This window comes from Furipterus horrens, unplaced genomic scaffold (genome assembly GCF_987537825.1).
Source record: "Furipterus horrens unplaced genomic scaffold, mFurHor1.1.pri manual_scaffold_11, whole genome shotgun sequence".
NCBI classification, from domain to species: domain Eukaryota; kingdom Metazoa; phylum Chordata; class Mammalia; order Chiroptera; family Furipteridae; genus Furipterus; species Furipterus horrens.
The window spans coordinates 59105283-59120248 of NW_028327181.1; the positions used below are offsets into that span (position 1 = coordinate 59105283).

A 14966-nucleotide genomic window follows, 5' to 3' on the forward strand; every position below is an offset into this window, starting at 1 on the left:
GAAAGGGGGTCAGATGGGTTAGGCTGTAGTTGTCCTTACACATCAGATGGCTAAGTTAAAATATCTCACGACAACTGTGTATCGCATGTCATTTATTTTAATTCCAGGCCCTAATGACGTAATTTCCTAGGGAGATTGTTCTGCCCTCGTCAGAACCTCCTCTCTCTCCTGGATACAGTGGGGCCAGTGCCCGGTGGACCTAAGTATCCTGCTTTTTTCAGAGTGTGATGTGGAACACCTCATTGCCCTTTGAAAACGCGGCCTTAGAGCTCAACGTCATGGCAATTTATTTTCCCTGCTTTATGAGACTGACCTTTAACTCAGATTCCTGAGTCAGGAGAAATAATGACCATAAGGGGAATGTCTTGTTCTACTTCAAACTGAAGTTGGAAAGCCAGAGTTAAATATGGGGAGGCCTCACCCAGCAACTTTTTCTATTGAAAGAGGAAACATAAGAGAACAGCAGCAGCTTTAATGGAACATACGTTGTGGTGTGGTCACAACCCAAGGAGACAAAGCAGGGTTTCTACATTTAGCCCAGCTAATAGAGCATTCTAGGGCTGGGTTTGTGTCTGTAATGAGGCCACTTTCCTTTGACCTGACAGAGCGAGCCATTCAGCTGTTGTTGGGGTGCCGGCATGATGCGGAGAGCTTCCTGTCAGCGGAACACAGCGTGGTAGGAGAAATCGAGGATGACCTGGCCCAGGCCCACGCTGCTTTAGGTATGGCGTGTGTCTTTACTTCCGTGTTCAGTCCTGACCCCAGCCTCCTCTGGTTCCTCATATCTTCGTCTTTCAGCTGAGGCCGCTCTCCCTTCCATGTAGCTTTTCCCTCCCCCAAAATGTTCATCCACAGTTGATTATGGTTCTTTTCTGGAACCAGATTTTTATTTCTTTACAGGGGACTGGCAAAAGTCAGCTACCCATCTACAGAAGAGTCTCCAAGTGGTTGAGGTTCGCCATGGGCCATCCAGTGTGGAAATGGGCCATGAGCTCTTCAAACTGGCCCAGATCTTTTTCAACGGGTAAGTCTTTCTCTGGTTTCCCAACCCTGCGCCAGGCCACACACTGCTCTGCCTTTCATTAGGCTCTTCTGTGTGTTACTTTTTTTGTGGTGCTTTTCAGCATGTTGAAACTTCTTTATTTCCTCTTTAGAAGAGATCCCCTTCCTTCTGTTTTGCTGACTGAGTTGAAGCTTTAAGATTTTCTCCTGAAGATACAGGGAAAAGCTCTTAGTTCTGATGGCGTTTTCCAGCGAGAAGCTCCAGGCAATCCCACCAGCCGGGACAGCGCCCTTCTCAGCCCCCCTGGTCACTCCCACCTCCCTCCCGCCCTGGTTCTCAGCAGCCACGGCTCCAAGGGCTCTTCCTCCCTAGTCCTATTCTGTTTAAAGCAATTGTTTTCAACCAGAAGTACTTTCCCGGGGGGCACATGGCAATGTCTGGAGACATTTTGGATTGTCACGACCCAGAGTGGAGGCCAGAGTTGCCGCTAAGCATCCTGTAATGTACAGGACACCCATACAGCTAGTGAATGGTCAGTAGATGGGTAGACCTGATTCCTGAGACACAGAGGCAGTCCATTTGGTCAGAGAGAGAGGGGAGGGCTACAGACTGACAGCAGGTGGGCTTGACTACCCTCAGATGAAGCCTTCTGTAAACCCTGGGGTAAATATCAGATTAATGCTTTGAGATTTGCCTGTTTCTCAGGGTCCTTGACTCTTTATACTTTTTTAAAAAATTAATTTATTCTCAAGCTTTGGCTTGCAGTGTGTTTGTGAAAGTTGACTAATATGCCCTTGAAGATTGTAAGATCCTTGAGGACAAAAGTGATTTTTATATTCTTTACAGGGTGTGAGTACCCCGTTAACGTTTGCTTGATTGAATGAGTGTCTTCACTCCGCTTACCTCCTTTGGTTCAGGTTTGCAATTCCCGAAGCTCTGAACACAATACAAAAGGCAGAAAAGGTCCTCTTGGTGCACTACGGCCCTTGGCACGATGAGATCCAGGAGCTACAAGAGATGAAATCCTGTTTATTGGACTTGCCGCCCATCCCTGTGGGGCCTTCAGTGTAGGGCCCCAGTGGACTCGGACCCCCACGAAGGGAGCCATGGAGGGTGAGTTAAAGAGGTTCTGTTGCCACTGAGCCGTCACCAGGAAATACCAGGCTTGCCTGACCATCATAAGCCTACTGTCTGTGGGGCAGGGAGGACTGGACGGCATTGCAGTTGGAAAGATGCTCACCTGTTTTGATGAATGTTTCTTAAAATAGTTAACTGCCCTCCAGTAGAAACTCCCAGTTCCCAGAAAGGACTTAAAATTAGTATCTGGAGAGCCTAAGCCCTTTAAAAGGATTTTAGCTAATCTTCAGGCATCTGGATGTTAGCCTGGAGTTTTGACTGGACGCCACCTCACTAAATGATGAGAGTCTGTTTCCTTGGAACATCCCTATGGTTTCCGGTAGGGATGAAATGTTGTATACCACTCCAGTGGGAACTTAAACTCTTAGTAGTTGTATTGTAATTGAAAAATAATTATAAAGCAAGAAGTCGGTGAGGCTCCTTACCGCTAGAGACACAGTTTCTTTTATGGTATCTAGCTTCCTCAACTCCTTTGTTATAACTGGTGGAGTACAAATTGTGAATAGGGAAATAAATATGGGGACATTTCTATTGTCGGGCAGTTTCTCCCTGGGATGACAACTCTAAACTTGTTTTCCACCAGTTTTCCCATCCTTATTCTCTGGCTTTCATTCTATGCTCTTCGCAGACTCACTGACCAAGTACTAATAAAAGGCAAGCTTGTAGCAATGACTTTATATCACTTGTGCCTTCTGTCTGAGTCCCATCTATTAGCAAGCCTAAAAAGAGATGACTTTTTTTCCTACCATACCTTCCCAAGCTGGCAAATGTAATTACAGACTACAAAGTACTGAGGGGGCAGGGGGAGACTTCAGAAGATGCTGAGGGTGTGGACATTATTACCACTTGTGGTCTCAAACTTAAGAAGCAGCGGTAGGGCCGATAACTCTCTTCTGCCTGGATGTGTAGCAATGGTGTAGACCCTGTCCCAGTCAGAGGGCTGATAGACTCCCTGGGTCTGAACCCTGGTGGCTGTATCACCACTGGTGACCAAGTGATTCAGATGCGTTGGTGGGAAAGGACACCAGGCGCACGCTACTTTTGAGAGCTTGCTCACCCCGGCTGGCCCGAGAAGTGCCCTTTGGTTGCCATGCAGCATTATGACCAGGAAGTGAGTAGCCCTGACGACGCCTGGCAGAAGCATTTCGAGAAGCTGGGTATTTGGAACAGCTCATACTGAAACATTTGAATGAAGGGCAGGCAGCATCTGTTTATTTTCTTTACTATTAACTGACTCTGGCATGGCAGTGGCTAGTGAGATTTTTTGGTTGAGCTAACTTTTTTGAGGAGGAAAATTTAGTCCTGTGGACAATGTTTCAAACACTTGACATGTTTCAGATACCTGGGAAAGGTCCTGCTGTACTTTGTAAAAGAGGCATATTTCCCTAAAAAGAACATGGTTCGCATTTTTACGTGTCAGGTTCCATTTTTACAAGTACTTGAGAGCTTTCTTTAAATGCTTTATAAAATGAAAAATTATTTTCTGACATCACAAATTACTTCTCTATCCATGTGTTATCCCATGTTGTCAGGTGACATTAACTTGATTGGAAGAGAGCTTTGCTTGCATTCAAGTCTGGTTTATTTAAGATTGTGGAGCCAGGACATGCCCCTCTGGGGGCATTAGTAGTCCTAGTATGTAAGCATCCCAGAGCAGAGCATCAGTCCCTGCCTGACACAGTGCAGATAACTAAAAGTTCTTATAAATGGTGCCTTTCTGCAGAGTTTACATAGACCCAGGCTATAAGTCCAGGACCAGAACCTTCCTAAAGGGCTATTTATCTTCATATTAAACTTAATATAGCTCAAAATAGGAGGAGTAACAGTATAACAAAAGTCAAGGATAAAGCACTTTTATTGCAAAGTATACATTGAACCATTATAGGGGCAGCCTTCATGTAATGTATAATCTGCCATCCCCCTAGTGTATTTGAACTGGAGCATTAAGTGCCCCTGGGGTCCAGAATTTTGCCTATGAAGAGGAGGGCCCCTGTGTCTGTGTCCCGCAGCACGAAGATGAAAGGCTGGTTAAGGTGATAGTCCAGGGGGAAGGTGAGGCGGGCAGGCTGGAGCTCTGGGCTGGGGGTGGTGCCTGCCCCATCCTCATTCCACTCGAAGCCAGCTCGATGCTCCACTTGAGTAAGTTTGAGAGGTTTGCCCGTGATCTTGCTGAAGTCTGGTGACTCAAACAGGGATTGCAGCTCTGCAGAGATTGAGAGGGATTTTCATGAGAGCCCTGTTTTATCCAGCACCCCAGGAAGGAATACAACCCTAATTCCTAAGTCCTGATTCAAGGAGGTAAGCAAGCTGTGAGTGGAATACCACTTTTGACCTTAGGGAGATACTCAGGGCTCCAGTTCAAGGTTAAGTAATTTGCTCAAGAGTACATGGCAGTTGAGGTCAACGTTAAAAACCAGATCAAAAGACCTGTCCTCACAGGCAATGTTCTGAGTCCCTGTTATAGGGTACATGGTCAAGGGGCTAAGGAGTGAGTCTGACAAGGAAAGCAGTTCAGTCTTCCCCTCCAGCACCATGTATTAGAATTAAGGACTCATCCATGTCTCCCTACCAAGTCGTGGAGCCTTCGAGTTCTACTTAGCAAGGTGGCAGGCTCAAAGACTCAACCCCGCCCACCCCAAGAGCAGAGGAGCCTTGCAGACATACTCATCTCCTGCAGGGACTTGGTGATTTCGCCTCTGTAACTCAGCTTCAGCTTGGGGATGGTCAGGACTGCTTGAATGGTCTTCAGTTCCCGGTCTATGTCATGAATGAACTCAGAGGTGAGGCTCTCTTCTATCATGGTCAAATTCTGGGTCACTTTCAGAGGCAGGAAGAAAATGATACTCATGCTTCCAGTCAGAGGCAGCTGGGCAATCTGAAACAATGAGAGGCCACATGGGTTCATCCTTTGGAGCCTAGCACACACACACCAGCTGCCTTCCCCTCTCCTGTGGTGGGCTATGGCCCTGCCTTCCCCGGCCCCTAATCTGTTTAACTATTGTCCTTTTAGGCTGTTGTTTCGCAGCAAGATGTTTACTAATGTTCCTTCAAAATTTGACTTGTCTTTTCCTACCTTGGCCTAATACCCAGTGAAATTATCTGCTGAATTTTCTCCTATGGTTCCGGGTCTCTTGTTTTGTCCCAAGGTTTATCTGCCAACAGTTACCGATCATCTGTTCTATAGAGAGCCCTGGAGTAGAAATGGGGCATTGGGCACAGCAACACAGAAGCAGCAATAAAAGGCACCTTTTGAGTGGAGGTTCTTAACCCAAGGTCCATGGGACAAGTGGCATCATGGGCTTCAATAGCCCCTGAAATTGTATACAGAAGTGTGTGTGTGTGCATACGTGGTATTTCTTTAAACTATTTCAGGTGCTTTGTCGGATTTCTAAAGAAAAATGTTAAGAACTACTGACTTGGAATAAAAAGAAGTCAGGTATATGTGAGACTTAGAATGTCCGCAGTTTGGAGTTTGTGACTGAGAGAATAAGTTTCTATCCACCTTTATTTTAAGTAAAGAAAAGGCTCAGAGAAGCTATTAACTTGCTGGAGGTCACACAGCAAAATTTAGACCTCTGTCATTCTCTTTCCACGACACCATCTGTCAGTCTTTGTCTTCTCCCCGCACCCACCACTCACCCCATCCCTACAAACCTTGCAGCTGAGATCAGAGTCCAAGCCATAGCGTAAGACAGCCTTAGGGTCTGCCATCATGGGAACTCTCACAGTCCTGTCCTCATCCAAGTGGAAATCCTGGAGGGAGGTCTTTCTGGAGTCGAACTTAGTTGCCCACTGCCCTGGAATGAAATGCATGGAGTGCTCTAAGCCCCAGTAGACCAGACAGGCATTGGGACCATGCTGCGACCAAAGCACGGTGTTGAAAATTGCCTGGCTAAAGGGATCGTAGCTGTCAGAGGCCGACACATCAGGGAATGAGTAAACTCAGAAGGAAGTGCATTGATTTTATTGATTTGACTGTCTGGATTATACAAGTTTCCATGATCGCCTGGAGAAAAGCACTGGTGTGTGCTTCAACTGTGCTGTGTGTATCTGGGAGACAGAATCAAAGGAGGTCAGAGCTGGAAGGAACCTGGACATACTCCCATCACTCCTCTCATAGCCGAGAAATCACAGAAGCCCAGAGGGGTGAAGTGACTTGCCAATGCTCACACAGCGCGTTGACAATCAAGCTCCCTTAGTTTAATGTTGCCTTTTAACAGGCTGGTCTGTAACTATTTCTTTCATTTCCTGTGGATCAATTCTTCAAGTAGAGCTTTTCTCTAGGAGTTTAGGGGTCCATTCTTGCTGCTGCCTAATGGATGATTACAACGCATTCGAAGGGGAGGTTGCCCAAAATCCCACTCAAGGCTTATCCAAATGGACTGGCCTCACAGTGGGCCCATGGAATAGTCTTGGGCACATCACCAGATGTGAACTAGCACTGGCTTATTGAGTAGCTGCTGTGTCCTGGGTCCGGTGCTAGGGTTGACATGAAGATGGGAGGTGTGAAGATGGGAGGTGACGTAGATGCCTCTGAAATAAGTGTGTCACCCCGTATTAGAGGTGAGGAAACAGGCCCAGAAAGGCTACAAAGCTTGTGCAAGGCTGGGCTTTGACCCTCCTCTGATGCTCCTCTCTGCTAGTCTCTCCACAAGCCTCTGACACTTTGTAGGCCTTGGCTTTGATGACAAGCAGAGAACACCCAGGCAAGAGCAGGCAAGTGCATTTCTCAGGCCCTCCTCTGGCTTTGCCTCTGGGTTGTTGTTGAACTAGGTCTTTGACTGCCCCACCACCACCACCATCCACCCTTGGCCAAAAAGAGAAGTGGAGAAGCCCTCACCCTTGAAGTAAGCCACACCCAGAAGGAGAATGCTGACTTCACTGGGCATTTCCCTTGTGGACTTAGCAATTTTCCCTTTCGTCTGGGCCTGCACCCAGTTGTTCATCTCCTGGAGGTCCACGCGAGAGTTGCCAGTCAGGACTCTGGGCCTGGTCCCGTATGACTTTTCCAGTGGTGCGACAAAGCTGGATTTGATCCGCAGCTCTGGGAAGAGATGGAGCAGGGTTAGTGTAGCCTGAGAGCTGAGCCAGCATCCCCTCTTGGAAAGCAGGCCAGGCTTAGGTTCTGGTTTACCACTCAGCAGGCCCTGACTTCCAGCCTAGTGTCTTCCGGTGACTTGCTGGGACTTCGGGCCAGCTTCCCCCGGCGGCACTGCACAGGGAACTACAGATGTTGCTCGTTGCTGTTTCTCTTCATGTTACTGTGCTCCCCCGACCCTCCCACTGTCTCCCTCAGGCCACTTCCTCTTTCTGATCCCCTTTCGGCTCACAGGGCCCCTTCTGGCCTACCAGGGCTAGGCCTGGCCTGGGCAGACATGATCGACTGTTCAGAAAGAACCGATAGCCCCCCCTCCGCCCCCTGCCCCCACCCCCTGTGTGGATCCAGGGCTAGCACACTCACTCCTCTCAAAGACGATCCGGGAAGCACTCCTGAGGTTTTTCTGGGGGGCAGTTACGGAGGCAAGCAGTTCCTTGTAGGTGCCGTGGATGTCTGGGTTAGTGATCAGGTCGTAGTAGAGAGCCCGGTGGATGCTGGATTCTGTCCGCTGTTCAGCTCCTGCCAGAGAGACAGGCCGTGGGCCTCGCTAACTGATCACCAGGGCCCAGTTCCAGCCAGCTTCTGGGACTGGCCAGGGACACTGCACCCTTAGTCTTTTTGTCTTCTGATGCTGGAGACATTCTAGGTTGGGAGGAACTTGAAGGCAAAAGAAGAAATAGAGATTTCCCTGAAGTAGGATAAGGGCCTCAGGCCTAGAGAGATGCAAGGGTGGGAATGAGGGGCCCCAGTCCTGTGCTTCGGCCGCCGCAGCACTCAGCAGACGAGTGACCTGTATATTAGTTTCCCCCATGAACTCAGCTGCGACCTGAGTGAAACTGTGCCCACTCATGTGCAGTTCTGTCCCCAGAACCTCGCCTATTGGCTGGCACGTAGGAGAAGCTTGTTTGAGGAATTAATGAGTGTCAAAGTCACCATGTCAGTAAGTGGTCCCGCAGTCACATACCCGTGTCAGCAGTGCTCCGCACCCTCCTGGGGTGTGAGGGAGTCATGCGTGCACAGCCTCCAAGCCCCTGCTCACGTGCTGGGACCCCGCTTGCAGCACCTCTACGGCCCCCCCTGCAGCAAAGTGTCTCTAGGGCTTAGAGCACCAGAGACGTGCAGGGCCAGATGGCAGCTCTAGGGTTCTGGGGCTTTCTGCGTCAGAGAACTCACCCAGCGAGAGGGCAGAGAGTGCCGTGGCCACGCTGAGCGGAGACAGGAGCACATTGGCAGTGGGGCTCATGCTGGACTTCGCGCGGTACAGGTCATAGCCAAAGTTGGAGATGGCCGCTGCCAGCTTGTTCACAGGGACCTTGAAGAAGGGATCCTCCTCCTCCACTGACACCCCCGTGGTTTCGGGGGCTGGGGAGCCCTGGGTTCGAGTACAAGGACCAGTGGAGATGAGCCATGGATGACTGATCTTCTCCCTGCCTTGAGTGGGAGTGTCGCCTGGCTCCCCGCCCGAGTGTGGTGTGTTGAGCCTAACGCTGGAATGAGTTTGTGTTTCCTGGCCGTGCTGGAGCTCTCTGCTGGGGAGAGGCGGCCCAGAGCGGGGCTTAGCTGGCTGGGTTTCAACACTAGTGATCTGGGAGCCTCAGGCCTATGGCACACTTAAAAAAAAAACAATTAAAAACCCTGTTCTCAGGCCAGACCAGATTCCTGTCTGCTCACCCTCACTTACTGCTCCCAGGTCTCTACCTCTTGGTTGGTCACATAGCACCTCCAAATCAGACAGCACCTCCTCCACTATGAACTTCCCCAGTTGGCCGCAATTTGAAGGTACTTTTTGGTTTTCTGATTTTTTTTAGGGACAAATAGCATTTATATATAAACACCTACCATGTACTGATTGGGTCTGTGCTGGTTCTTTTCATTTGAGTTACTTCATCTCATACTTGTTGATATATTTGATACCCCCAAAGACTCAGTCTCAGAAGACTGAGGTTCTTGAAGGCAAGAACTGAGTCTTTTATATTTCCACCCATCCCTCGCACCTACAGAGCAGGTGTTCAGTAGATGAGTATAAGTGGCTGGCCACATGGTCCTATAAGAATGGGTATTTTGAATCCTATTTTATAGAAAAGAAAACAGACTCAGGTAAAAGTAACTTGTCTAAGATCACAAAGCTAGTGAGAGGTAGAGCCAGAATTCAAACTTGGAACTCCCAACAAATCTGGGTGCCTGCTGAGGAGAGGCCAGGCTTGCTCACATCCCCGCCCCCACCCCCCACCCCACCCTCCACTGACCTCTGGGCTGCCAGCGCTGTTCTGGCAGCTGCCGCTCCCGAGGAGGGCTCCAGTCCAGAGGAGTAGCGTGAGGGCCTGCATCCCGGGATCTGCAAGAAAGCCAGAGGTGGCAGGCTGCTTCCCTCACCCACCACCCTGCACCACAAGCCCACCCTGGGCAGGACTTTAGCAGGACCAGGTACCTCCCCTCCAGCACCCCCCCCCGCCACCCCCCGGAAGTGGACCCTCGCCAGATCCGTCCCTCTGAGCAACTCCCACCCCTCCACCTGCCTCAAGGCCCACAATCATATCAGGTGAGCTTAAGCTTTCATCCCAAGGTCTGTGTCAGAGACCTACCTTCCAACCAAAAGCTCCAGGACAGTGAAGATCCAGCAGTAGGTTCCTGTGTGTGGATATGGTCTAGCAAATGCACGCTAAGGCTTTTCCCTGGGGGCACCTGACCAGCTCATGATACAGGATTTGGGGCAGTATCTGGTCACAGAATGGGGGCGGCATCTAGGTCTCATGTGTAGAATCACAGTACAGAAAAAGCAGGCATCCAGTCCAGCTCCTGCTATCCCCAAGAAGTTCTCAGACTCTCTCCTTGCATCCCTCTGTCCTGGAAGCTGTGACCTCTTTCAGGTTAGGAGTGCTGGGTCTAGAGTCAGACAGCCTGGGTTCAAATCTCATTTGCGTGTCTTAAGAGCTTTCTAAATCACAATATCTTCTCTTGTAAGATCCAAAGCAAGTAGTTCTTAACTATTGTGGAGAGGATTAAATTAGATAATGCCGTAACAACACTTAACTGCCAGAGACTGGAGAGCTTTCCAATGTCCTCCAAGTCAAAATGTGTCCCTACAATGGAACCCCAGAGAGCCCTTCTCCCATGGGGCACCAGGTCTTCTTCTCCCTATCAGCTCGAAAATAACTCTTACACCTCTGGAGCCTTCTTTCTTCAGGTTAAACAATCCCACTTCTTAGGAAGACCACCCAAGCCCCTTCAACTCCCTAGCCATGGTCTTTTCTGACCCAGCTTTGGTCTGGCTCCTGGACCAAAGGGAAAAGGGAAATCCAGGTCCAGGCTCCATATGCTCCACCATCCCTTATCCTCCTGCACTCACTGCACTGATGGGCTCAGCCCTGGGCCATGATGTGGGGGTAGGAAGGGTTGAGGCACCTGCGGGAGTTCACAGATCAGATCTTTCAAGAGGCCTTCTGGTTAGAAAGTAGGACAGAGTCTCAGCAACCAGGACCTTTGTCTGGTACATATTCTTCCTCCATCCACAGTGTCAAGTCAAGAACTTATAATCTGTCCTTCCTGCCCCTCACCTCCCCTGAAAACACACACACACACACACACACACACACACACACACACACACACACACACACACAGGCCAAGGGTCTCAAACTCCATTATCCCTTTATGTCCCCAATAACACCCCACACACACACAACACATACTTTTCTGACTTCTCAGAATAAATACAAAAGTTGGGAGTGCAGCGTGTTATTTTTGGCCAAAGTCCATAAAATTAAGCCTGATAATCCACTGGACCACATTGTAGAGCATGAAAGGCAACAAAAGAAAAGATGGCCTCCTGGGTTTGTCAGTTTATGGCTGGGCTGCCAGTGGGAGCGAGCCCGCTTTCTTTGTAACGCTGACCTCGCGCTCAGGTCTCAGAGCGAGGAGCCCTGTGTGCTCAGCCAGCCGCTCTTCCCTGTGGCTGCCCCTGCCGCTCTGGGAGAAATCCTCCGTGGAGACAACAGTGCAAAAAGCTTTCTGCAGTGTAAGATAGAGACCTTAACGCCATCCAGGCGTACAGCTGCTCTCTCCACCCAGCCGGCCCCACCCAGAGCTGGCAGGAGCCTCCCTTGCCTGAGCCTCAGGAGACCCATGTATTGGAGAATGAAAACTCAGTGAGATCCACAGGCGGCGAGGCCAGAGGAAACGTCGTTAGCAGGGAGTTGAAATGGGAGCAAGGGGACAGGGTCATCTTAGGACAGTGTTTAAGCAAACTAAGTTCACAATTCCAAGACTGTGGCAAGTGGGCCCTTCTCTTTGGGACTCTACAGTGTCTGAGCCCAAGCCCCAGGCCCTGCGATCACCGTCACCATGTGGATGGCCGGGTGGAGGACTGAAGGTGAAGCGAGGGACCCTGGCAGGGAAAGGCACCTGACTCCACAGCTGGCTCATAGCCAGTCACCGGGACACGTGGTAGTAATGACACCTCTTTGAATCCTTCACCTTAAGCCCTGGGGATGAGGGAACTGGGGAGATTATTGGAAGCCCCCTATGAGGGCAGAAAGTAAGGGTCTGCATGGGGGGCCGCTCTGAGCACCCTCAAGGCCCTATCCAAGGTGGTTCTTCCATGGGCTGGAGCAGGCAGCCATCGTCTGGCCAGGGGCTTAGGGACAACGATGCCATCCTGTCCAAAGGGCAGTATCCCAGCCAGACTCCTGTCCTACCAGGCAGGGGAGGGCACGGGAGGATGTCCTCCCTTTTGAGCCAAGGTCAGGCCTTACTTTCTGCCACATTGCCCAAATCAAAGACACAAGAAACTGGGATCTCGTGACCTTGCGTTCAAGCTGGGAGGATAAATTTGAGCCAATACATGTGTTTCAGATTAAACCCAATTATGAGACAAACACCATCCCTCCTCCTCCTCCCAGCACCACACAGGCGTCCAGCCACATAGTGGTGGACCTCAGGGGCAGTGCAAGGAAGGGCACCACCCTTTCCCCTGGCTCTGAGAGGGAGGTTCTGAGGGGTCCCCTCCCAGTCCACCCCACCTGTGGTGACTCTACCAGTCCCCAGGCAGTGTTTCTCAGAGACCTGGCTAAGTTGGGCCAAGGTGCCCCTGAGTTTCACCTCCCCACACCCCAGAAGGAACAGCCCCAGGAGCAGAACTTGCTGGTGCCCTCCCTCTCCCACCCTCAGCTGGGGGTTGAACTCCCAGTGGACGGGCATGAGCCAGACAGCGATGGGGTTTCTGAGAAGTCTGCAGCTTTTCTTTGGCCCAGACCCACTCCTTGCTGTGGCTTGCCTTGGGGAGCGGAAAGGATGCGGGCAGCACTCTCCAGCACTGGCAGCTGAGCCTCCAAATCCCAGACACTCGCTGGGATAAGTAACAGTCATCGTTTGTGAGGGGCCACAACCACACTGACCTCCCAGCTTTTACTGGCAGTTCATTTAGCCAACGGGAAAGGGTGGGCATTGGGAAGAAGGACCCAGCTGTCCTCCAGCCCAGCTCCAGCCCAGCTCAATAGGCCGGCTGCTGGGCAGTGCTGGGAAGTTACCATTGAAATCCGCACCAGTTGACTCTGAAAGAACAGCAGAGTGCTGAGCTCAGGCCGAGGCCGCGCTGCAAGGTGGGCTGCCTACCCAGCAGCCTCCCACCCTCGGGGCTGCAGAACCTCTCTTGAGGTGCTGCTCAGACCTGGCCCAGCAGCTGAGGACCCTGCTTCCTGGCCACCACCGCCTTCCATTCAGGTCTCTCCAGCCTCTCCTAGTGGTGCCGCAGAGTTTGGGGATAACTGGGTCACCAGCTTCTGACCCCCAACTCCCTCTGCCCTTCTCACCCACTTACCCTGATGCCCAAGCTACAGAGGCTACTGTTTCCCCACCTCCTCTCCCTTGCACCCCAGTTTTCCACTCCCTTGGGTACCCTGCCTCTCCCGAGTCCCCACAGCCCACAGGAGCCTGTCCCGTCTTCCCTTGACACAAAGACCAGACAAGGAGCTGCTTTACCTGTGGGTGCGCTGCAGCTCGTGGCCCAGCTTAGGTCTGCACACTGAGGGGGCTCCCACAAGCACAAGAGCTTTTTCTGCTGCCTCCCAATCCAGCTTCCAGCAGGCTTCAGATTACAGCTACTCCTGTCTTAAAGCGACCTACACTCAATTCGGATTCTGTGATTGCATCATTGCCTGGTGTTAACTTTAACCCACTGCTGCCCTTCCTTCACTGTGCCCCCAAGACACATGCATCCACACACCCTGCTTCTCCACCAGACCTTCCTTCAGGCCCTGCCTTCCTGCCTGAGGTTCCACCCCCCGAGACAGCACCCTGGCCAGCCCAGGTAGGAGACAGGACAGAGGAAGAGTCTTGCAGGAGGAGGCCCCAGAGGCAGGCTGGTGGAGTAGAGAAAACACTGGCCCAATACTGGGATTCAGGGTCTTTCCTGGTCCTTGGCTCTGGCACTAACTGGGATTTGGGGCAAGACAATTCTCATGGATCCTCCCTTTCTCCACTGAAAAATGAAGGGATGGAACTGGGATATCTGTGTGCTTTGTCAGCCCTGAAATTCAATGATTTCGAAAGGACAGTAGGGGAAAGTATCACCCGAGGAAGAAACGAGATGTATTGTACCATAAACATTAGTCCTGAGGGGAGCTGTGTGTGCCTGGCACCCACCTAGGTGCCACAGATGTCACCCGGAGAGAAGAACGCCTAGACCCTGCCCACCGTGGGGTCTTTAGGAGCTTGCAATGTGGTTGTGAAACTAAAATACTGACATGGGATGTAATTAAAGAATGTAATAAAATGTTTTCTAGGCAGGAATGAGTCCTGGCCAGAGCCACTGCGATATTTAGCCTGAGGAAGAGAAAATTTAGGGGCAGCCCCAGCTCCTGTGAGGTTCCAGGGAATGGAGCGAGGGCCCCTGGGTAGAACTTTCCAGGGGGCAAAGTTCAGCCTTCTATAGGGAAAAGTGTGTCAACAGTCAGAGTTCGCTCCATTCAACAAAGAGTAGAGTGCCTCTGCACTAGCCAGGCACTGGAGCAGGAGGAGTACCCAGGGGAATGCGACTCAGTGCCACCCTCCAGCAACTTGCTGGCTGGTCACAGAGGCTGCTATGAGAGCAGGTCGTTTCACTATAATGCAGCACAGGCTGGGAGAGCAGTCCTTATAGCCACCCTGTCCAATACAAAAGCCACCAGCCAAGTGTGACCATGAGTACCTCAGACGTGCTAGCCCGAGCTACGATCTGCTTTAAGAGTAAAAGTCTCACCAGATTTTGAATATTTAGTATGAAAAACACAATGTAAGCTATCTTGATCATTTTACGCTGATTACACATATTGAGTTATATAAAATATATCATTAAAATTAATTTCACATATTTCTTTTTTAATGTGTCTACTACAAATCTTAAATTACACACGTGGTTTCCATTGTATTTCTGTTGGACAGCGCTGCTCTGTGGGGTGTTGTGGCACCACAGTTGGGACATAAGAATCTAAGCTGAACCTTGAAGGGAGAATGAGCTAACCACAGAAAGAAAGTCATGACTATCCATGTGAACAAGTTAGAATTGGATTCCTGTCCCACATCATACACAAAAATGAACTCTAGCCCTGGCTGGTGTGGCCCAGTGGATTGGGCATCGTCCTGCAAACCAAAAGGTTGCTGGTTTGATTCCCAGTCAGGGCATCTGCCTGGATTGTGGGCCAGGTCCCCAGTTGGGGGCATGCGAGAGGCAGCCAATTGATGTTTCTCTCCCTC

The 14966-nt window shown here is 50.7% G+C and overlaps 2 protein-coding genes across 3 annotated transcripts in view; one reads left to right on the plus strand and one right to left on the minus strand.

Annotated features, from left to right (window-relative positions):
• SMYD4 (SET and MYND domain containing 4) overlaps window positions 1–2817 on the plus strand; it is a 42078-nt gene extending 39261 nt beyond the window's left edge. Inside the window, exons 9-11 of the mRNA XM_090292407.1 lie at window positions 606–722; window positions 901–1024; window positions 1921–2817. Of these exons, the coding sequence (XP_090148533.1) occupies window positions 606–722; window positions 901–1024; window positions 1921–2074 (395 nt within the window). The 3' untranslated portion in view covers window positions 2075–2817. The remainder of the gene's footprint in view (window positions 1–605; window positions 723–900; window positions 1025–1920) is intronic.
• A 1160-nt stretch (window positions 2818–3977) lies between these two features.
• On the minus strand, window positions 3978–13329 carry SERPINF1 (serpin family F member 1). Of its 2 annotated transcripts, none has more exons than XM_090291748.1 (8): window positions 13215–13329; window positions 9485–9573; window positions 8412–8610; window positions 7602–7757; window positions 6981–7184; window positions 5795–5937; window positions 4805–5015; window positions 3978–4343 (listed from the first exon to the last, which is right to left on the minus strand). In XM_090291748.1, the coding sequence occupies exons 2-8, from the start codon at window positions 9563–9565 to the stop codon at window positions 4084–4086; spliced, it is 1254 nt and encodes a 417-aa protein (XP_090147874.1). In that variant the 5' UTR covers window positions 9566–9573; window positions 13215–13329; the 3' UTR covers window positions 3978–4083. The 2 variants fall into 2 exon arrangements, with proteins under 2 accessions (XP_090147874.1, XP_090147873.1); XM_090291747.1 differs by lacking the exon at window positions 13215–13329 and adding an exon at window positions 9821–10048.
• Window positions 13330–14966: the final 1637 nt, after the last annotated feature.